A 22,921-nucleotide genomic window follows, 5' to 3' on the forward strand; every position below is an offset into this window, starting at 1 on the left:
TTTATTCCTAGTGCCTAGCCCTCAATAGCAGGCACATAATAAACTGCAGGGTTTAATGAATGGATGAAATATTTTATAAGCCATTAAAGTTAGATAATACCATCAAATAAACAAATATATTACAGCAACTAATTCCTTGATTACTGGAAGTTGATCTGCAATCTAAGAAAACTTTTAAAAAATCGCCCAAAATACAGAAATGGTAGAAGCTTGCAAATACAATTTCCAAAGAAACATTTACTGTCTTATAGCAAATAACCAAGGAACTACCGATTTCCATATAAGCAAAATATAAAGTCCCACCCATTTCATAAACACAGGATTCTCCTTATAATGGAAAAGTCATCTCAAGTAGCTATTTCAACTTCAAACTTAACAGCTCTTTGAGGCAGTGTATAGTACCTTCTTATTGTTTTCTGAAGTCGGGCTGAGAATGGTCAGTTCGGGTTTACTTGGTTTAGGCTTTGGAGATTCACAAGAATTAATGAAATTCATGATGAAAGGTTCCAAATGCTGACCTTTCTGTGGAGATGATGGTATAAAAATCAAAAATCAAGACTATGATTTTCAGTATCACACAACTCATTAAAATTTACTGATATTTTAAAAAGCTTATAACTATCATTTTATAGAATGCACATAAATCAGTTATTCACCTCTTTCATTAGTTTTCCAGGAACAGATTTTATAATTTTCCCTGCAATTAAAAGTAAAATATTAATTTTATAAAGGCATAACATACTGCATAATTGATCATATGAATACTTCACTGGGTAACTTTAAACACTGAACAGCCAAGTAAAAAGCAAAATGATAAAAATATTTATAATTGACCATTTCACATTTAACAAAAATTTACAACAAATATGGCAATCTTAACTATTTATAGATACAACATTTGGGATACTTTAAAATAATCGAGTGGCGTGGGAGGTAGGGCAAGGGTCGGAACAAGCCAAATGTTGATAACTGCTGAAGGGGTAAGGAGTTCATTATACAAATTTCTCTACTTCTGTGTATATTTGAAATACTCCATAAGAAATGTCTGCAAAAGATTTTAAGCAATAGTGAGTATATAAAGGTATCAAAAACTATGCAAAAGTTAGTCCAAAAACAGTCCTAAAAATTGCTACAACATGTAAATTGGCTATTTGAATAGTTGATATCCTGAATTTCAGATTAAGAATACACATTCTAGTCCTGTTTGCCAGAATTTTTTCTTGATCTTATCTCGTTTCCCTTATTATAAAATATTACACATCATAAGATTTTCTCAAGCAGTTAGAAGTGACTACAAAAATTAGTCAAAATTGAGAAATATAACTTAAACTTCTTTCAGCTCATTTAGAAAAAACAGCAATTTTGCTATTGTTAATGGCAACAGCAAAAAACAAAGAAAAATTTAAAAAGAGGTTGTTTAATAACATGCACACCTCCAAACCCCTCACCAGGCTATTTCTCTTTTGGTACCCCCCCATAAACTACTCCTGCCTTAGAATTTCCCAGGTTCCTTAAATTACAGTGTTTCATCCTATGCTTATCTCTTTGACATGCTCTTCCTGAGCCAAATTATTTCCTCAGTCTGATTTTCTGATTTCAAATAGCATTCAAATCTCTACTCCATGCCTGTCTCCTGGTCTCTCCTCCTTATAAAATTTCTTGAACTGGATTCTATAAACTCAACAAGTTCAGAACTATGCTAAATGTATTCCCTATCTCAGCAAGTAACAGCATTCATCTAGTTTACACAGAAACCTGGATCATCTTTGATCATTTTTCTCCTTTAGTGAAACCTAGTCAGTAACCAGGTCTACCCAATTCTATACCCTAAACATTATATATAACCAAGTAAAAAATGTTCTCACATTTTCCCCAGATAGGAAGATCCCCCACCAAACACACACCAAATATTTCAGCTCAACTATATATATTTATTTGGAGAGATACGGATAAAAGCCAAATGCCCACTTACAATATTTAATCCATTCATTTAGTTCTATATATACTTAAGATTACATTATATAAAATATACTTAGAAATACTGCTTTTCTTTCGTTATTATCTCTAACAATTTTATTCAAATTTTTCAGACTTACCTTATCGCTTAGTCGGTATTGAACTTTATATAAAAGGAATCATGCTGTATATATAATTTTGTGTCTTGCTTCTTTAATTCAACATTATGTTGTTAAGATTATCAACACCGTTCCAAGCATGATACAGGTATTCATTGCCATAGGTATACATTTTGTGAATCTACTACAATTTATCTGCCTACCTCATTGCTGACAAACATTTGTATTATTTCCAATTTTGGCTATTATAAACAATGCTGCTATGAACATTCCTAAACATGAATACAAGATTCTCTCAAGTGTACATCTCAGAGAAGAACTGCTGGGTCATTCAGTTTTACATACAAGTGGTTTTCCAATTTATATTCCCACTAACAGTGTATAAAAAGTCCTTTAGAATTTGATATATTGCTTCATTATATAAACTATTTTTCTAAATTAATCTGAAAATACTACTTCCTTTCTTTTCAGTTCATCCTACTCTACATGATTCTTTAAATTGACTTACCAAGATTTACGTCTGGTAGTATCTTATCAAGAAATTGTGTTTCCCCACCATTGGGGGAGAGAAAATCTGCCAGAAGTTGACTGTTACTCAATTCTGGATGCTGCAGAAGTTTCTTGATGAACAAAAACAGAAAAAAAAAAAAAAAAGGAAGAAACAGTTTTCAAAATATAGAAGGGTGATGAAAACTACATTAAAATGATTTTTTAACCAAGAAAACCAATTTAAATCCTCAAAAGCTATTTTATATTCAGAATAATAACAAAGCACATCTACAGAAAGAATAGCATCACATAATAGGTAAGACCTCTGTACTCAGACACGAATGGGTTTCAATTCTGGCTTGTCCATTCGCTAGCTAGGTGTCCCTAGAAAAGTTCCTATACTGCCTAAGAGTCGGTTTCCTCATGTGCAGAATGAAGATAACACTACCCACTTAAAGCATTGTTAGATAAGGCATTGAGCACAGTACCTGACACACAGGAAGGAAGATGAGCTATATTACTTCTCAGTTTCTCAACTACAGAACAAGTGTTACAATGTCATACAACTTTCTTGATAATTAAAGGAAACTGGTATAAAGGGTTTTGCAGAGAACCAAACATGGAAATACAAAACAACTTGGAGACTCTATTGTCTGTCCTTGCAACACTATCTTCTAACAAGATAAACTGATGTTTTAAAGCCAAATTTAACCCAGTCTTACCTAATAATGTTTTGTAACTATTTCATAGTTACAAAGCTCTATGAGCAGAAATCTATATAAATGAAATACCAGTACTGCAACATTTAATTCCATATTACCAGAAAATATTTATTCTAGAATGAGGTTCTCTAATTCTTAGAAAGAATTAGTCAGTTCAAATAATGGGTTAATGATATCAACAAAGGCACAGGTTTTTGCATATGCTGTGTTCAAATACCCTTGCAGTAGTTCATAGTTATTTCATATTTCAATTTTCATACCACCAAAAACTTACACAAAAAATGTTTTCTGGGTTGAAATATTCTGGGTTCAAATACAGAAAATAAAATGTAAATATTCCTTTACACTGTTAAATATTTTTAACTTAAAAGTACTTACTGTTGGCTAAAAAACATACAAATTTAACTGAATTAACACTTAAAACTATAAAATTCCATGCCCAAATAAAGGAGTTTTTTCTTTTTTTTTGTAATAAAACAAATGAAAGTATCCACTCTTTGGCCTTATTCACTTCATTAAAGAAAAAAGACATTACTTTTAGAGAAGTTTCAAGTAAGTAACTTTTAAGCAGACTATACCAACAATAGAAATATATCAATTACACTGTTTACGAAACACAATGTACACACATTGAGAAAAACAGTATTTAAATTAAAGTGATGACTGGTAGAGAGTAAGAAAATGCCAAGAAGTTGGAAAAACATCTACAAATTGCAGAAAGAAAAAAGAATTAAGAAATAAAACAGGAGGGAAATTTCCAGAGTTCAGAAAATGCAAAACACAAAATAACAAAAATCACCCAGTATTCTTAGGATGCATTTAATTTTTTACACCGAAAGTTTTTCTTTCCTTCTAACTTTCCACACCAGAAGTTTTACACTAAGCCCAACACAAGACTTTTTTCCCTCCAAGAAAATACCTGGTATTTCACTGGTCATCATTGTTTTTTAAAAGCACACTCTTGACAATGATCCATTTCCACAGGGGAAAAAAATTTTTTTACTAAAAGAATTCTAGAAATCCACACTGACAGGTATTTCTAAGGCAAAGCACATATGTATGTACAAGAGAAAAAGGGACAAATTAGAGGACGTTTTAAATTATGTTGCTGCTATACCTGGAGATATTCCTGAAACTCTTCTCTCTTAGACTTTAAGAATTCATAATTTTTGGGGCCAATAATTCTCTTAGAAGGAAGCTGGGCATCAGGAAATGTGCCTGAAATTAATACATATGAAAGTTATTACTATGATCTGTTACTATTTTAAAAACCTAATTTATGATTTACTATGGCAAATTCGGATTCACAATGCTGCCTTGTAGATGTGGCATTATCCTTTAAATAATCTTGACAAAATTCAGAGACAGAAGTTCAGAACAAAGAACCTGAGTCTAGTGATAACCAAAACATCACCGCTTTTAGCTGACACAGATTTATTTAGCCTTCTATACTAGTAAAAACAAAAAGCTTCAAAAAATTATGAGATTATTTTGAAATTGGTGGGATTCTATTATACAAAATCTTACCAAAGAAATACCTACTGGGGTGGAGGGGAGGCAATATTCCTCAGAGGTAGAGCACACACTTGGCTTGCATGAGGTCCAGGGTTCAACCCCCAGTACCTCCATTTAAAAAAAAGAAAAAGAAAGAAAGAAATACCTACTCTATCATCATAGGAAAAAGGAAGTATCTTGCCAATGCTATGTAAGCTTAAAAACAAAATTTTAAAACCATGAACATTTTTTTCTCAGATAGGGCTGACTTTGGAAATTTTAGTGCCAAAAAGGAAAAGTACTGTTGGGAGTCCAACCAACACTGGTTGATCCAGGATTTTAAATTATGGAGATAAATGATCTTCTCTCAACTCTAAACCAAAAGGAAAAGTCTCAGAGAAAGACCAAGACAAGGATGGCATTGTACCAGACTGGCAAAAGGCAAAGAGAAAACTATTTAAAGGCAAATACAAACTCAAAATCTGGGCAAAAAAGTATGCAGTGGGACCTTGTATTTTTATCTTCTAATAGTCTCCTTATTGTGGGTTTTGGTCTTATAGCAGGGTGAAGAAGTCTCCATGTTCTTCTCAATTCAGAAGAAACCTGAACTTGGCTCAGGGGACACTCTATATGGCTTTTTTAAAATAAAAAGATTCAGAATACACAATTCAAACTTAACAATCTATATACAAAATGACTGGAAATATTTCATGACTATATGTCTAATATTAATTAAAATAAATGTATAGATAAGAGAGACTGAGAAGGGAGAGAAAGAACTGAAAAGAAAAAATGTTCTCCTTTTATAATTGATCTACCCTTAAAAGAAACATATAACTATAAGGTGTTTTCTCCGTAACTAAATCTAACAAAATATTTGCCATGTTGCATAGCAAACGTGTTTACTTCACATGATGGCAAAAGAACAGAGCAACTCTGAAATATCTGGTTTAAATTCTCCGCCACATTAAGATAAACAAAAATTAAATTGGAAAGAGAACCTTTCTAAAATATACTTAAAGGATAGCTATCTTTTAAATTTTTAATATCATTATTATTTAAAAAGCAATAAATTTGCATTGTAAAAACTTGAAAAAATAAATAAGCTAAAGTAAGATAAAAACGGTACATTTCTATCATCAATAGTAGTGTATACAATTGTCACTGTTAAATTTCCTTAGTATAATTACTTAAAATTAGAAAGTTAATCTTGTTCAACAGCGTTCAAGAAAGCTAATGCTGAAATGTAAAGTTTTATACAAAAAGGACAACATACCATGAAATTCTGTTAGTTTTGATTCAAGTACGTAGAATTCGAGATATCTTCTATAGACAGACCAATGTTCAGGCTCATGCCCAACTGTAAAACAAATGAATGCACACTGAGAAATAAATAACTTAACAAACTACTACTGAGAGGATGCACTATTTAAAACTTTAAGCATACAAAGCTAAAAATTATTCCAGTCTTAATAATTTATTATTCTTTGGCATCACATTATGAACATATTTTATCCAATATTTTAAGTTACTTAGTAGAGACTGATACCTTTCACCTATTTATGAAGTCATCTCAACAATATATACATTTTCCTACAACAGAATCAGAAAGCTTACAGAAGGTTCAAAAAATTATGCAATTATGCTTAAGTTTTAAATGTCACAAAAATGACACATTTCATAAAAATTTGTAATCAATTTTGGAGCTCTCAAATATTTGTCAATTGTCCTGACCTAATATATCGCACAGAAGAACGCAATCCAAGAGAACTTTCTGCAATTCTGAAAATGTTCTATATTTTCACATAGGTACTATTAGCCATATATTGCTATTGATCACTTGAAATGTGGCTAGTGTAAGTAAGGAACTGAGATTTTAATATTAATTTAATTTTAACTGCCACATATGGCTAGTGACTAGAAAATTGAACAGCACAACGTAATTTCATCAGGTCACAGTGCCTATTTCAATTCCAGCTCCCCCATTTACTAAGTATGTGAACTTGAACAAAAACTTAACTTCATTGTGCTTTAGTTTGCTTATAATAAAAATTACCATCTTTAATTGTACCTATTACATTAATAATCCACCATAGAACTTTTCTGTACAGTGCACAGCAGAGTAAACACCCCAAAAATGTTAACAGCTAGCACAGATTTGGAAATGCAATGGATCAAGTTAACTGAACCCACGACAACTCAAAAACAACACATGTATTCAGAAAAACCAACGTGATATAGTTACATCCTATAAAGCAAATACTATTTTTCTAAGATCTATATTAAACTTAGTTTTGGTTTTAAAAATGTTAAAATTGTTAAAATTCTGCTATACATATAAAATCAATGTAGTATTTAAATGATACATTTTTTTTCCATTATGGCTTCCTAAGAGCACATTATATTGATGGTAAAATGTCTGCAGCACTGATGACAAAAATTATCTTAGAATACAAGTTTTAAGATATTTTGGGTTTAATTTTATGTCAAATTAAGCCAAACTTTTATAAATAAAGCAGAAAAATTAAAGACGGTTGTCCAAAAGGCAAAAACAAAAGTATACTCCTAAAACATTGTACAGTATATGACATATAAATCTTTCAAAAGGAGGTAAAAGTTACTACATGTTTTCATAAATTTACTTATATGGGGGGCAGGAGTCCAAGATGGAAGTGCAGGAAGATCGTAGACTCAGTACCTCCAACAGACATACCAAATCTATAGCTACATATGAATCATTTTCTTCTGAAAAAGTTCTAAAAACTAGATGAACTGTTCCTGCACAACAAAGGACAAAAGGACCACACCGAGACAGGTAAGAAAGGCAGAGACATGATCTTGGCAAAAACTTTATCCCCAGCATGCGACACAGAACAGAGAGGGATCTCACCAGTCTGGCACTTCTCCCAGAGAAGCAAGGGTTTGGGGCCTACAACAGGCCCCCCAATCCCTGGGATCTACACCTGGGAGATGAGTCTGCAAAATGTCTGGCTTAGAAACCCAATGTGACTGACATTCAAGGGACCCAAAGTGCTATAGGAAACTGAGATTCCCTTTTTAAAAGGCTCATGTGGGGTCTCACTCGCTCCAAGCCCCACAGTAAGCTTGAGAAGTGCCTAGACTATGTGTAAGAAGACTCATTTGCTAATCTGAAAACATCTGCTGGAGGGGTGGGGGAGAGCGGAAACCCTCTCAGAGACGCAGACACCGACAGATGCCGGTACCTCACTCCCTATGTGCCCTGCTAGCACAGGCAGATGAGCTCAGAGATGGCAGTGTCCTGCAGGTGGCACCGTCCTGCTGCCTGCCGTGCTGAGACAGGCAGGGTTAAGTGGTCGCAGCACGATGCCACTGCGGTGCTGACACTGGAGAACACCAGCGGCTGCAGCACGAAATAGGGCAACAGGGATGACACAGAATATCCTGAGCTTTCATTCAATTTTCTGTCCTGAACATCTTTTGTTATCTGCAGTCATATTCAACAGTTAGAAACTTTCATTTCTGAGAAATACAAACAAATGGGCATCTTTCAAGAAAGTACTCATAAAGCTTCCTACCGGCTCTTCTATCATTTCTTTCAACATCAATACAAAACACAGGTATCCTCTCCTTTTTCTCCTTCCTTTCAGAGGATGTATCTTCAAAAAAGTCTACATATGGAATGCTAATTTTCCATGCAGCAAGGTTCCGAGGAGTATTAGGTGTGTTCACGGCTTCTACTGGAGAATCATCTTCCATTACAACAATACCTTCCTCAATCTGGAAAAAAATCATCAGTAAAAATTAAGTATTTCCAGGACCTTTACACCTATAGCATATGAGATACAACTATAAAGTAGTATAAATCTATAATTCGTTATTATTTTTGAAATTAGGTGATATCAAATTTTCTATTGAAAATGTAAAGATGAAAAACTAAAACTAACAAGTTACTAGCATCAACTCCAGGTTTCATTACATCATCCACATATGAAAATTCAACAGAAAATAGAAACTTCAGCAATTACTGGAAAAGCTAATAAATATACATAAATATAGAAAAATATTTAACTTTGGTAATAACAAGTAAAATTACTGTACTGATATCTTTCATTTAGGAATGTAAGGTTTTATGATAACAGCCACTGATGGAAATTGCACAGATAAACTGAATGCGTAATACATTGGGGATTTTTTGTTTGTTTGCTTGTTTTTTTGGTGAGGGAGGTAAGTAGGTTTATTTATTTTTTGTTTTATTGGAAGTGCTGGGGATTGAATCCAGGACCTTGAGCATGCTAGGCATGCACTCTACCACTGAGCTATACCCTGTCCCCCTATAATATATTGTTAGTTACAAGATCTAAGTAAAACCCTTCTGGAAAGTGTTTGGCAATATGTATTTACAAAAAGCCATAAAACAGTTTCAACTAAGCAATTCCACTTGGGAACTTATCCTAATGAAAGTATTTATTCTAAATAAATATTTTTTAATCTGTGAAAAGGGTACAAGTATAAATATACTCACTGCTGCATTAAATAATATTAAATTAGAAAAAGGTCTGAAAAGGACCCACCTCTATAGTTAAGATTGTTTATTCATCTCCTGGCTTCTAAAATTTTAATAATGTTAACTGTTTAAAATAAATATTTTTTAAAAATTACCAGAATAGCAATTATGTTTAAAAAGCAATTTTAAACATGTTCTAGAAAAACATATGCAGAAAGAAGGGGGGAAAAATGTCTACTTCATTAAATCAGAAGAGAACCTCTGAATTGGCACATTATAACACCTGGTCACCAAGACACCTCTGATTCATACTAAAGGGGCAAAATTTTACAGATAAAACACAACCATCTTGAACACACTTTTTTAAGAAAACGAGTCAAAGTTTGTAGCACTCAAGAGAATTCAGAATAGTCTAGTCAGAGCAAAACAGTAGCAGAGAGGTACTTCTCTCCAGAATTCTAGCACCCTACCTTCGCTCTCTATTCTACTCTCCTCTCACACCTGGGAGTCACCTTTCTTTTAAGTGAATTTTTTTCCTCTTCCACAGAGTTCGTGGCAATGATCCTTTTTTCTGTTTCTGTCTGAAAATGGCTTTCAGTAATCCCTAATAAGACTGTTAATAATCTTAGGAGGACTTCTTAATGCTCTGTTGAAAACAAAAAAGTCTCGTAGGCCTAAAAAAATAAATAGAACTATAAAAACAGATGACAGATCTTGGTTTTCTGACTCTTTGGAGACAAGGCTATCTCCTTATAAAAGTGGAAGAAAAACAGAGAAGCTTGTGTGAGGGAAATGCACACTCCATTGCCTGGAATCTGAGGTACAGGGCAGCATTTTCTGTGGTTAACACAAGTGTATTTTTGTTAATGGATTTGGCTTTGTAGAAGAGACAATAAAATGAATCATAAAATGATAGAGAATTTGTTTAACATGCTGACTAAAAGTCAAAAATGGAACATTCTTAAATAAAAAGAAATTCCACAAAATCAATCCAAGAAACAAAATGGGAGGACAAAATTCTTAGCAACATAAAAATATCAAAGACAAAGGACAAAGTTTTATATTTTAGTACTCTTACCATTAAAATGGTGTTTATATAAAAAAAATCAAAGGAAAAACTTCTAGGGAAATATTTCTTGAAGAATTTTCAGGGATTCCTTTAATATTATTTCAAAGTACATAACCAAAATTTTTAAAAAAGGAAAACCAAGTACTTTTTCATTTTCAAATAGATGTTCCCTCTACAAAGAGTGTATCTTCCTGCATAAGAATAAAGGAGGTCGAGGATAAAAGGCAAAGAGATGTCCTCCTATTTCCTTGAGAAACACTAATTAAACTCGTTATTATCTTTTCCCTATGTGGAGATAACTGTCAATATACCAATGGGCATATTATGTTCCAGAAGTTTACTTGTAAATCAGTTCTGAACTTGGAAAGAAATTTTCAGAGAGATCTAATCTTACATCAGACTCTGTTCCCAGGCCAGCAGACATATGCCGGTTTAATCAATAATTTATATAATGGTATTATAACACTGTGTAGTACTCACTGTGCTTACTATGTGCTAGGTACTTCTAAGTGCTTCATACATATTACTTGCTTAATCCTCACAACACCCATATATAAGCTAGATACTCTTATCCCTATTTCATACATGAGGAAATTAAATCAAAATAAAATTAAGCAATTTACCCAAGTTCACATAGCAAGGAGGCACTGACATCAAATGATCACATCAAGGTGATCATTTTTCTAAAAAGAAAAAAAAAAGAGAGAGAGAAAAAGTCTTTCAGGTCCCAATTTTGGATCACATACCACTTTAGCCCTGGCAGTGAGACTGGCAGTTTCCCTTTCCCCTACTTCCCTTCCCTCTAAACTTCCTAAACAAGGCAAAGATTTCCCAAGGTCCCACAGCTTAGAACTAGCACAGAGCCCCCTACATCCTTAGTGGGCACCATCTTGGTCTGGTTTAACACTATCCACCCCTGCCTCTTCTGTTCAGAGTACTAGAGATTAGTTTGCCCTCTTCTTCTACTTTCCATTATTATTGTCTTTGCTTCAAATCAAGAATTTTCTTCCTCCTTTGGCCACTACAAAACGGAATAAACTTTCTTAGCTTTTTAAAGATAGCTTCCTCTTCCTGAAGCAAAAATATAGCTTGTATTCAAGTAAATGGAAAGAACAACAAAGAAAGTACATCTCCTCCCATAAAAATTATGTTTCAAAAAGTTCACAAAACATGAGTAAATGCTTTTGTTATAATATTAAGTGGAGAAAGAGCAGGATAACAAACTATATATGCATATATATGTATAGACGTGTGTGTGTGTGTGTGTGTGTAGCCTAAATTTATGGGGGTGAGAAGGGAAAGGTATTTTAAAAAAACAGACTCACCAAAATGTTAACAGAAGTGGTTATTGGGTGATAGAATTATAGGTGGTATTTTAAATTTTTTCCACTTTTCTATATTATTAAAAAATTGAGACTTTAAAAACATGCTTAAATTTTAAAAACCTAAATAAACATTATTTTTTTAAAAGACTCCCTCCTTTGGTCTACTGTCTTTCTTCTACCCATATTCTTAAGGAAAAACAAGGGCATAAAGAGAAAAAAAATGCTGTATTTAGATTATCTAAAAACAAAAAAAGGATTAAATAAGATATCCTTCCATTTAAATTATTGTGAAGAAGCAGTGAACCTTTTTAACAAATGTTAAAAACATTGAAAGGAAGGGGTAAAGAGGGAAAATGTTTTTTTTTCACTCTTCTCTCCCCAGTTCCTTCTTGGTCATTACCAATCCAGTCACTAATATTCATTCCTTTTACACTCAGGTTAGTGAGTTTCTTATAAGCAAAGTCTAGGTCCTAATCACCTTTTTTTCTCTAGTGCTCTGAGATATTAGAAGGCAAAATGAAGATTGAGGATCTCTGCTCAATAAAGATTTGTTAACGCAAAGGACAAATGAGACAATTTCTGCCTTTATGGAAGTCACTAATTGAGAGGGAAGATATTCATAAACATACTTTCAAACACATAAATTAAATCATAATTTCAAACACAATATGGTACATGTTTTAACATATGATCTAATAGGGGCAACAAAGGGGGGAATGTTCAGTTCTATTTGGGGGACTCAGGTAAAGGTTTCTGGGAAGCAGCTGGACTTTGAAAGGTCAGTATGAATTTTCTAAATAAATAAAGGCAAAAAGGCATTTCAAGCAAAACTTCACGTCAAAAGATACCAAAGAAACAAAACAGCATGGAGAGTGTAATGTGCATATAAATCAACTGGGGATCTTGTTAAAACGTAAATTATGATTCAGCAGGTCTAGGATGCAGCTTGAGATTCTGTATTTATAACAAGCTCCTAGCTAATGCTGATGCTATTGATACACAGATCACAATTTGAGTATCAAGGGGTTAGGCAGGACATCTAATCAGCACCATGAAACTATAATAACTAATGGAAGAATGGGAAATATAAAGGAAGTTTGAAGTAAGAAGTAAGGTAAAAAAGAGGCAAAATAACAAGTGAGCATATCCAATTTGTTATGTCCACTGTAAGTCTGAAGTTATACAGACATCAAACAGAAGAATTTTTACTTACAAAGTCATCTTCACCTTCAGCTAAACCATAATTAGGCAACATAGCTCCTTCCATTGTGGTGCTCTTGAATACTCCTTTAATTTTGCTACCTATTCTGCTGATTCCAAATGATTCTCCTCTTTTCTGTGTGCTCCTAAATATTAAACAAAAATGCGTCAAGAAATAGCAAATCACTGTAAACAGCAACAAAAAGAGTTGTGAAAGGTAAACTGAAGGTATAGCTAAACGTAACTTTTTGGAGTCCTCAGTCCTAAATTAACTCTCAGTATCTCAAAAGCCAAAAGGGACAGAATATTTAAAGTTTAAATGTGGGGTTGGGGGGGATGAACCAATGGGAAAATATTTATTAACCAACATTTGAAATTTACCTACTATTTAACTTTAAAACATTAACTGAACTAAGAAGTATAAAAGATGAGAGCCCCCTAGTGGTACTTATTTCTTACTGCCACACACGTTTTGAAATAACAGATTAAAAATGTGGTTAAGACTAATGTCCAAAACAGACTATCCTTTAGAACTGCACTGTAATACTGAAGTAACATAGTGTAACAGAAAAAAATATAACACTACAGCCTTCTCAGTACCTCATTTTCAGACGAAACTGAACAAAAAATTTCTAAGAATGACTAAAAATGTTTAAGCAAACTTCAACTTGATAATCATACATATACTTAAAAGAAAAATGAAGTATATTATGTAACTTCAAAGTAATAAAAACAAATGATTAAATGCCAAAGGGAAGGGTTAGCAATGAACATAAAGATAAAAGCAAATGTAGCCTAAGGAAGAAGCCCAGTCTGTCATATATATTAAATACCGGTTTTATCATTTTTTTCCAAAAGTGAATTTCTAAAGCAAAAATAGCTAGAAAGTAACAACAAAAACATGCCAAAAAGCAGCAAAAATTTCCTCCATTACAGCCTACTGCCACATGTTTCAACAAATAAAAACATAACTTTTATCCAATTTAAAATTCATGCTCACTATAATACTACCCTTACAAAAGATGCCCAAATAAAAACGACTGTTTTAAATCCAAGAAAGTTTGTTTTGAATGCTTAACTTAATGAATAGCTATTATTCCTAAAGGAAAATGTATTTATAAAAATAATGCAACAATTACAGAAATAAAAGTAAACTGATCAAATTTCAAATACACCAGGTATATTAGTGACATGCATTTTATACATGTCCAAGGAGCAAATCAAACTAATTTTAAAACTGGAAAAACTCTAATAATAAGTAGTAAATAGTAAAAAGGGTACTTAAACTAGAAGATTATTTTATTAAACAAACATGCAATTAGTATTTTTAAAAAATTCAGGATTGTAAACATAAGTCTCTCTGATAGAAGAAATGTTTCCAAAAACAAATATGAAAATGTTGAAGAAATATTATTAAAATCTCTAAAATCTAGATAGATTATTCTAATCTTCAGGACCCAGATAAATCATAAAATGATTGGGCTTTTTGAAATATGACATATTTTTAAAATATATCACTTGTGATTATGCCCCAAAATACTATTGTACTTTTTGCTTTTGAAAAAGTTCTTTTAAACACAAATAATTCCAAAAGTAATTTAGTAAAATTAGTAACAAAAAAATGAGTCAATAGCCTTTAAAAGCTAAATACTAGCTTTTTCATTTTATTTTTATACTGATGTTTTTATCTTATGATGACATGTATCATGCTATTTCAAAAAGGAGACATCTAGAATCAAAGTAGAGTTAATTGTAAAAGAACATCCCAAATAGCTTACATAAAGGAAGTAATAAAAGTATTTCATCTTTTTTTTCTTTTTAGTTATATAAAGTGTACTTTCTGGAGTTAAACAGATAATTTATACAGAGAAGAATCACATGCTGTCTCAAGACTTACCGAAAATCATCCAAACTTAGGCTACCTCTGCAGTAACATATACGTGAGATTATATAAGGAAAAGAGAAAGAGAAAGCCCAGACATTAAATAAGTTTCACCTCAGAACACAAAACAAAATTAAAAAGCTTTAAAAGTTATACAGAGGGACAGCATTCATCTTCACAAAGGAAAGGAATTCTTATGAATAACATGATAAAGGAAAGAGAAACAAAACACAATGACTAACTGTTGGGAGGGAGAAGTCTGAATTCTAGATCATTAAAAGAAGTTCTTAAAAACTCAATATGTCAGGAAATAATTCTGTATTTTTTCGTCCTCATTTAGGCATACCATTTGTTTGATACAGCGGAAGTATTCAGAGACTAAGCCATCAAAAACCTGGCACAGAAAACAAACTCGTATTTTCTAGCACGGAATTCATGTCTGGATTAGATAGAACTGTGCATGCTACAAACGTTTTTTGTTTGGGTATTTTAAAAAGTTATGTTTTAAGCTAAGAAGCAAAGTTAACAGAAGACCCCTAAGTATTTTTTTAAGGTATGCTTTAAGTACAGAACGAAAGAGAATAGTAGATCAATATTAACACACATTAAAGCTTTACTTTTAAAATACAATTAAAAAGAATGTAGATATGAAATATATGAATAAATCCTTTACATATTTTAAGTCATCTAACAGCAAATTAGCAATGTTACTCTAAATTTTCAATGAAAAAACGTTAAAAATCTTTAGCTTATTCTACATAGGTAAATAAATCATTAAGTATCACAGAAGCAGAGTCCTGACAAGACTGATAGTTAATGTTAGAGTCAGGTCAGTATAAAGAAAAACATACTTTAAAAGACCATAATCAGTACCTAGAATGAAAACAACTCATATTTTCTTCATATTAATTTTATGCTTTAAAGCTAGCAAAATCAGTGTCTTAATATGTTGAAGACAACTAGGTTTTCTCAAAGCAACAAAGAAAGTTTTCCATCTCTGACGTTATGATCCTGACTTACATTTAGCTACTCCACAGGCTTATGAGATCAAAGAACCATTTCCTCTTAAATAGTCTTATATAGGTGTTTCATTAAGATCAATGTCAGTATGAGACTCTAAACGTCCTAAATACATAAACAGGGATAAATTCCACCTGCTTCTCAAGTGATGCTGGGAAATCTGACAAAAGTTTTGAAAAAGCATTCACATGAAAGAAGGTGCATGAATTGGGTAAAGAATACTATTTGAAATAGCATGAATAGGCTTTTTGTTAAATAAATTAACTGTTGTTTCATGACTGCAATACATAAATTCTAACAAAAAAGTAAACAAGTGACAGTTTAACAAAGAATCATAAAGATATTTCCCACCTTTCAGAAAAATTACAACATGTATACTACTTATATTGAGGCATTATGTAAAAATTAATAGTCAACATTAGAAAAACTTTAAATCTATTTCTACAACCCTTGGTAATGCCAAAAAATGAAATACATTCTCCCCATGGCTAAGGTTTTCACATTGTTCCTTGTACTATCTCTATATAAAACTACTCCATTTTCTGACCTATCTACTTCTCTCTTTGTACCACATTTCCAATTTATATATATGTATATTATCAGATCCTTGCTCAAACTGGACGGTGTTAAAAGCAATGTGAATATTAATTCTACAGATCATAGATTTGATATCTGTGTCAATTTTGTACATATAACAATGTAAGGGACAAATCATGACATTAATTATCCAGTTTATAAATGGATAAAGCGTCTCTCTTCTTTCTTGAAGAGAAAGATGCCTTTCTTGAGGTCATCTGACTACACACTTTTGTTTCCAGAAAGTCAAGAAGGGAAAGGGAGAAAAAACCCTCCACGTTTATAACCAGTGGGTACTTTACTAAAAAGCACTCTCTGGGAAAAAAACAACCTATTCTCTAAAATTGAGTTAACTGTGGATTTCAATTACGCATGCAGTACATAGTGTCCAGTAAAGCAGGTGATTAAGCACTAATAAGTGTTAATTATTAGATTAACAAGGTAATGGTATGTTTCTTAAATTTTTCTAAAAGAATTTCAGGCATTTTCAACTTACTATACGTAATTTAGCTCTACAATTCCTTAGTAAAATGTCTTGCCTGCTTATGTAGCAATGAAACCACATATTCAAAGAAAAATAGCTAATAAAAATAACAATGCTATCACAGAATGATTAGCATCAAGAACCAAAAAAAACCATACATGATTGAATAACCATACCTGTTGAATTTTGAATTGCGTGTTGGTGATTCTGCACCTCTTAAAAGTTGTCTGAAATACTTCAAAAATAGTTATGACTTATTAAACTAATATTTGATATTGAAACATGCTATTTTACGTTACTACTTTCCAGTTTAAAGAAAATATTACTTAAATCAAGTGAATATAACCACAGTCAAATAGAGTAAGGACAGATATTGCAAATGGAGGTATTCAGGCCATTTCATTTCCACAAGCCTGTAAATAACATATACACAAGAAGAATAGGGTTTCTGCATCACCACTACAAAGTCACTCAGGCATATGGCAAATGAGATAGACCAATTTGGTCACAATCTACTAGTCATATACATACACACATGGTTTTGTTATTGAGAATTATTTTTATAATCAATTTCTAATGTCCTTTAAGTTATGAAGTGGAAAACAATATTCATTTTCTTAATTAATCATGCTTTATTTTTCTGTTTATTTTGTTACTTGAATTACTCATCTAACATATCAAAGCCACTAATAAATTCTGAAGAAGAATCCTCAAACAAGATTAATATTTTGACTTACCTCATCACTGTGACAGAACATAGGAGTAAACACATTTTCCAAGAGAGAAAGTACATGTTCATATGCTTCAAAAAGACATCTCATAGTTTGAAGTTTCACAACATCTATATATGGGCCTTCAGCAACTATTAAAAAAATTACAACATAGAAATTATTTATGAAAAGCATAAATACATTATATATTAGTTTAAAATTTATGACAGTGAAAGAGAATACAAACAATACTAAAACTGTTTTACAGAATATCCACTGTCAGGCATATAAATCACACTGGAATGAGGAATCAGAACAACCAAGCTCCAGTTCGGGCAAGTATTAGTTACGTGAATGGTGAATAAGTTTCTTCATCAAAGCTTTCATCTTGTTAGGAAAACAGGATAATGGCTGCCTGTGTATCTCACACAGCTGTTGCAATAATAAGCAGGGAATACATGAAAAAAACTCTGAAAAGAGTAAAAGAGCTACAAAATTCATTCTGATCATCATCTTTTACTTACTTTTTTGAATCTCTTCTACAATGAAGGGATCAAATCGAATTTTGTCAATACTCTCATCCAAGCAGTATGTTTTATAAATCTTCTGCAACTCCTCATGAAGAGACAGCATTTCATCATTTGATAACTCTGGTCGCAAAATTCTGTCATTGAATTCCTCTAGCAAATTCAGAAAGAGTTTTTTTTAAAAGTGAATTATTTTCATTGAATAAAACTATTCAATGAAAACCTCATGTCCCTAGTCTAACTATAATCAATATTTAAAGCAGCAATTATAAGCAATCTACTCATCATTTTAAGCTTTTTCAAAAGATTTAATTGGGAGTAAAACAACTACTCAGATGAAAGAAAAGCTCAGTCAATCAAATACTTTATATACTAATATGAAATATGTAAACACCTGCATAGCAATACAAATGTTCTAAGATTTAGAACAGTAAACACATTTGTAAAATTCTCTTTAAAGAACATATTGGATTAATTTCTTATATCAAGGGTTTTTAATATTTTGAAATGATTCACTAAATAACAGTGAAAACTAAGGCTTTTTTTAGTCCCAGACAATGTTTTTAAACAATGTATCTTTCTACCATGGAGGCTACAGACTAGTGATGGAGCAGAGAGCCTGAACAAAACAATCTTTTTCTTCTAAAATGATAGATGATACCATTAGGAAAGTCAAAATATTGACTGCCTTTTTTTTTTAATTACGAGAGGTAATATGGAGTTTGCCTCTTAAATCTTAATTATCCAAACTGAAACACAGAGAGGAAAGGAAGGAGTTTTTTGTTTTAAAAAAGAAGAAACTGGAATAGAACATAAAAGATCTTTGGGAATGATAGCAAATTCATGTAACTGGAGTCTCAAAAAGAAAGGAGAGAGAAAACAAGGCAGAATATTTGAAGAGATAATAGCCAAGAATTTTCAAAAATGATTAAAGATACCAACCCACACATCCAAGACTCTTAGTAAAATCCAAGAAGGATAAATAAAAAGAAAACATTATAGTCAAATTGCTAAAAACCCCCCAAAATAAAGAGAAAATTACAAAACCAATCAGGGAGAAAGGGACATATATATAGGAGAACAAACATAAGAATGAAAGATAATTCCTCATTAGAAACAATGGTTCTGTCTATAAGGCAATGGAAGAATGATTTAAAATGCTGAAAGAAAAAAACCCCATCAACTTTAAATTCTCTATCTGGTGAAAATATCCTTTTTAAAATGAATACAAAATAAACATGTTTTCAGACAGACAAAAGCTAATAAGGGAATTTACTTCCAGCAGATTGGTACTATAAGAAATGCAAAAAAGATGTATTTCAGCAGAAGGAAAATGATAACAAAATCCAGTTCTGCAGAAAAAAATAAAGACCACCAGAAAAGTAAATATCCCAGTAACTCTCAGGGCCAAAATGTGTGTGTCCGCGTGCGCATGTGTGCGTGTGCGTGTGCGTGTGTAGAAGACTGTTGATTGTTTAAGAAAGAAATAACAATGTACTGTGGGGTTTCATAGCCTACACAGAATTAAACTATATGATAACATGCACAACAAGCAGGAAGGGAGTAAACTCAGGTACACTCAGGTTCTTATATTATTCCTGAAACAGTAAAATATTTTTAAATTAGACTGTGATAAACAGAAGACGCATAGGGTAATCATTATGATCACTGAACAACCGCCAAACAAAAAAAACAGAAGAGACATAAATAAAAAGTCAACAGAGGAGATAAAACAAAACATTAAAAAATGCTCAAATAACTCAAAGAAAGGTAGGAAAAGATGAAAAGAAGAATACATGGAACAAATATGAAACACCAAGACCAAAGATCTAAGAATAAACATACAATAGTTACATTAAGTATAAATGTACTACACACCCTAATTAGAAAACAAAGATTATCAAACTAGATTTTTTTCTTAAAAGCAAGATTCAACTATATAGTTTACAGTAAATACATTAAATACTTTAATTATATAGAAAAAAGTATACAATGCAAATTCAAGTGTAAAGAAAGATGATATAGTATTAGTATCAAACAAAGCAGACCTCAAGACAGAGAATTACCAAAGTTAAAGAAGAGCACTCTATAGTGATAAAAAGACAGATTCATCAAGAAGACATAACAATCTTAAGTGTCTGTGTACCTAATATAAAGTTCAAAATACATGGAAAAAAATTAATAAACTAAAGGGAGAAATAGCTCCATTAAGAAATATGAAAAAATATGTAATATATGAACATGAGCCATCAATTTAACCTAACTGACATTTACAGAACACTACCCAAACACGGCAAAACATTCTTCTCACATCCACATGAAATATTCGTTAAGACAGACCATATGGATGGGCCATAAAACAAGTTTCAATAAATTTCAAAGAGCTGAAATCACACAGAATATGTTGCCTGAGCAGAACAATATTAAATCAGAAATCAGTTATAATAAGATATCTCAAAAATCCCCAAATCTTTGAAATTTAACAATATATTTCAAAATAACTCAAGGGTCAAAGAATAAACCACAAGAAATTTTTAAGTATTTCAAACTGAATGACAATAAAAAAACAACAAATCAAAACTCTCAGAATTCAGTTATAGCAATTCATAGAGAGAAAGTTATAGTTTTAAGTGAGAATATTAAGAAAGAAGTGATGTGTACAAATTAATCATCAGTGTTTTCACCTTAAGAAACCAGAAGTGCAAACTAAACTCAAGTAGAAGAAAGGAAATACTATAAATGAAAGGTGAAAATGAGTAGATCAAAAATATTAAAAATTTTATAAGCCACTAACAATACAGATTAAGAAAAAATGTACAAATTACTAATAAAGAGGGGACTTCACTACAGCTCTATAGTAAGAGGACTTTAGGAATAACATGGTGACAAAATAGGTTACTGAAATGCACTAAAATCATTTAAAAAGCCACTGTCCATTCATGATAAAAATTCCCAGCAAACTATAAAGAGAAGGAATTTTCTCAATCTAATAAAGGGATCTACAAAAAACCCAGACTAATATCATACTTAATGGTATAATACTAAATGATTTTACCCTAAAGCAAAAATGTCAGCTCTCACCACCTGAATTTAGCATTAGAGTAAAGGTCCCAGCCATCACAATAGGCAAAAAAAAGAAATAAAAGACATAAATATTACAAAGGAAAAGGTAAATCTGTGTATTTGCAGATGACATGATTGTAAATATAGAAAATCCTAAGGAAATCTACAAAAAAGCTACTAGAACTAACAAGTGAATTCAGCAATGTCACAGGATACAAAGACAGTATGTAAGAAATCATACTTTAGCAACAATTTGAAAAATTATTTTAAATACCACATGCAAATAAATCCAAAATCAAAGAGCCGTAATGAAAACTACAAACCATTTTCATGAAGAAAAATTAAATAAGACTGAAATGAATGAAAAAATATACCCTGTTCATGCACTGGAAATCTAAATACTCTTGAGACACCATTACTCCCTAAGTTGATCTATAGATTCAATGTAACCCGTGTCAAAACAACAAAGCAGGCTGTGTGTGTATGTTGGGGGAGGGTTGGCAATTCTAAAATTTACATAGAAATGCAAAGAACCTAAAATAGCTAAAACAATCTTGAAAAAGAACTAAGTGGGAAGCCTTAGACCCACCAGATTTCAAGACTTACTAGACAGCCAAAGTAATCAAGACTGTGGTACTGGCCAAAAAAAGCAGACTTGTGGATCAAAGGAAAACAGAATCCAGAAACAGATCCACACATGTATGTTTTAACAAAGATGCCCAAATAATTCAAGATGGGAAAGAAATGTCTCTTCAAAAAATGGGTATTGGTAAAATTGGATACCTATACAGGGGAAAAATAAATCTCCACCCCTACCTAATACCAATACAAAAAGTATTCCAAGATAGATCACACACCTGTATGTAAAATAAAATACTATAATGCATCTAGAGAAAAACAGGGAAATAAATACTACCTTGACTTAGGATAGGCAAAGATTTCTTATGGAAGTCTCAGAAAGCACTAGCCATAAAATTAAAAACAGATATATTGAATTTCATGAAAATTTAAAAGTTCTGCTCATCAAAACACACTACTCAGAAAATGAAAAGACAAGCCATAGACTGGAAGAAAATATTAATAATACTTATATCTGACAAAAAGACTTGTATGTAGAATACATGAAGAACTACTATAATTTAATGACAAAAAAAAAGACAATTCAATAAAAAATAGGCAGAAGACAAACAATTCCATAGAAAGATATTCAAATGGCCAATAAGCACATGATTAAGTGTCATTAGAGAAACTCAAATTAAAAGCACAGCAAGATACCACCACACACCAACTAAAATGGAAAAATTCTGGTAAAGCTGTGGCACAATCAGAACTCTCCCACTTTGCTGGAGAGTAAAATAGTACAATTACTCTGGAAAACAATTTGGCACTTTCTTATAAAATTAAACATATATCTATCCCGTGACGCAGCAATTCTACTTCTAGTTATTAAATATATGCCCAACAGAAAGCCCCATACAAAAATGTGCACAGCAGGTTTATAATGCCCCAAAGTAGAAGCGATGCAGACAATCATCTCCAAGGAGAATGAATTAAGTGTGATATCCTCATACAAAAGAATACTACTTAGCAATTAAAAAAAGAACAAACCACTCATCTACACAACAACACGAATCAATCTCACAAAGCATTATCCTTAATCAATGAAGCCAGGCACAGAAGAGTGCATACTACGAGATTCCATTTATACAAAGCAAAACTAATCTGTGGTAAGGGAAACGAGACAGTGATTGCTTTGGCACGAGTGGGGGCAGGGGTGGATCGTTTGGGAAGGGCCCTAA

The 22,921-nt window shown here is 32.1% G+C and overlaps 1 protein-coding gene across 7 annotated transcripts in view; it reads right to left on the reverse strand.

The window, feature by feature from the left end:
• The window catches only part of SNX14 (sorting nexin 14), a 59,292-nt gene that overhangs the window by 6,693 nt on the left and 29,678 nt on the right, over positions 1-22,921 (reverse strand). For 5 of the 7 annotated variants that reach the window (XM_031680244.2, XM_031680243.2, XM_072965572.1 and 2 more), the window contains exons 13-23: positions 18,057-18,212; positions 17,560-17,684; positions 16,999-17,057; positions 14,758-14,784; positions 12,874-13,006; positions 8,338-8,539; positions 6,057-6,140; positions 4,404-4,504; positions 2,584-2,695; positions 657-697; positions 403-522 (exon numbers count right to left, since the gene is read on the reverse strand). In XM_031680244.2, coding sequence (XP_031536104.1) covers positions 403-522; positions 657-697; positions 2,584-2,695; positions 4,404-4,504; positions 6,057-6,140; positions 8,338-8,539; positions 12,874-13,006; positions 14,758-14,784; positions 16,999-17,057; positions 17,560-17,684; positions 18,057-18,212 — 1,160 coding nt within the window. The remainder of the gene's footprint in view (positions 1-402; positions 523-656; positions 698-2,583; positions 2,696-4,403; positions 4,505-6,056; positions 6,141-8,337; positions 8,540-12,873; positions 13,007-14,757; positions 14,785-16,998; positions 17,058-17,559; positions 17,685-18,056; positions 18,213-22,921) is intronic. The other 2 variants (XM_031680246.2, XM_031680245.2) reach the window with 1 other exon arrangement.

Source organism: Vicugna pacos, chromosome 8 (assembly GCF_048564905.1).
Source record: "Vicugna pacos chromosome 8, VicPac4, whole genome shotgun sequence".
In the NCBI taxonomy this organism is placed as follows: Eukaryota; Metazoa; Chordata; class Mammalia; order Artiodactyla; family Camelidae; genus Vicugna; species Vicugna pacos.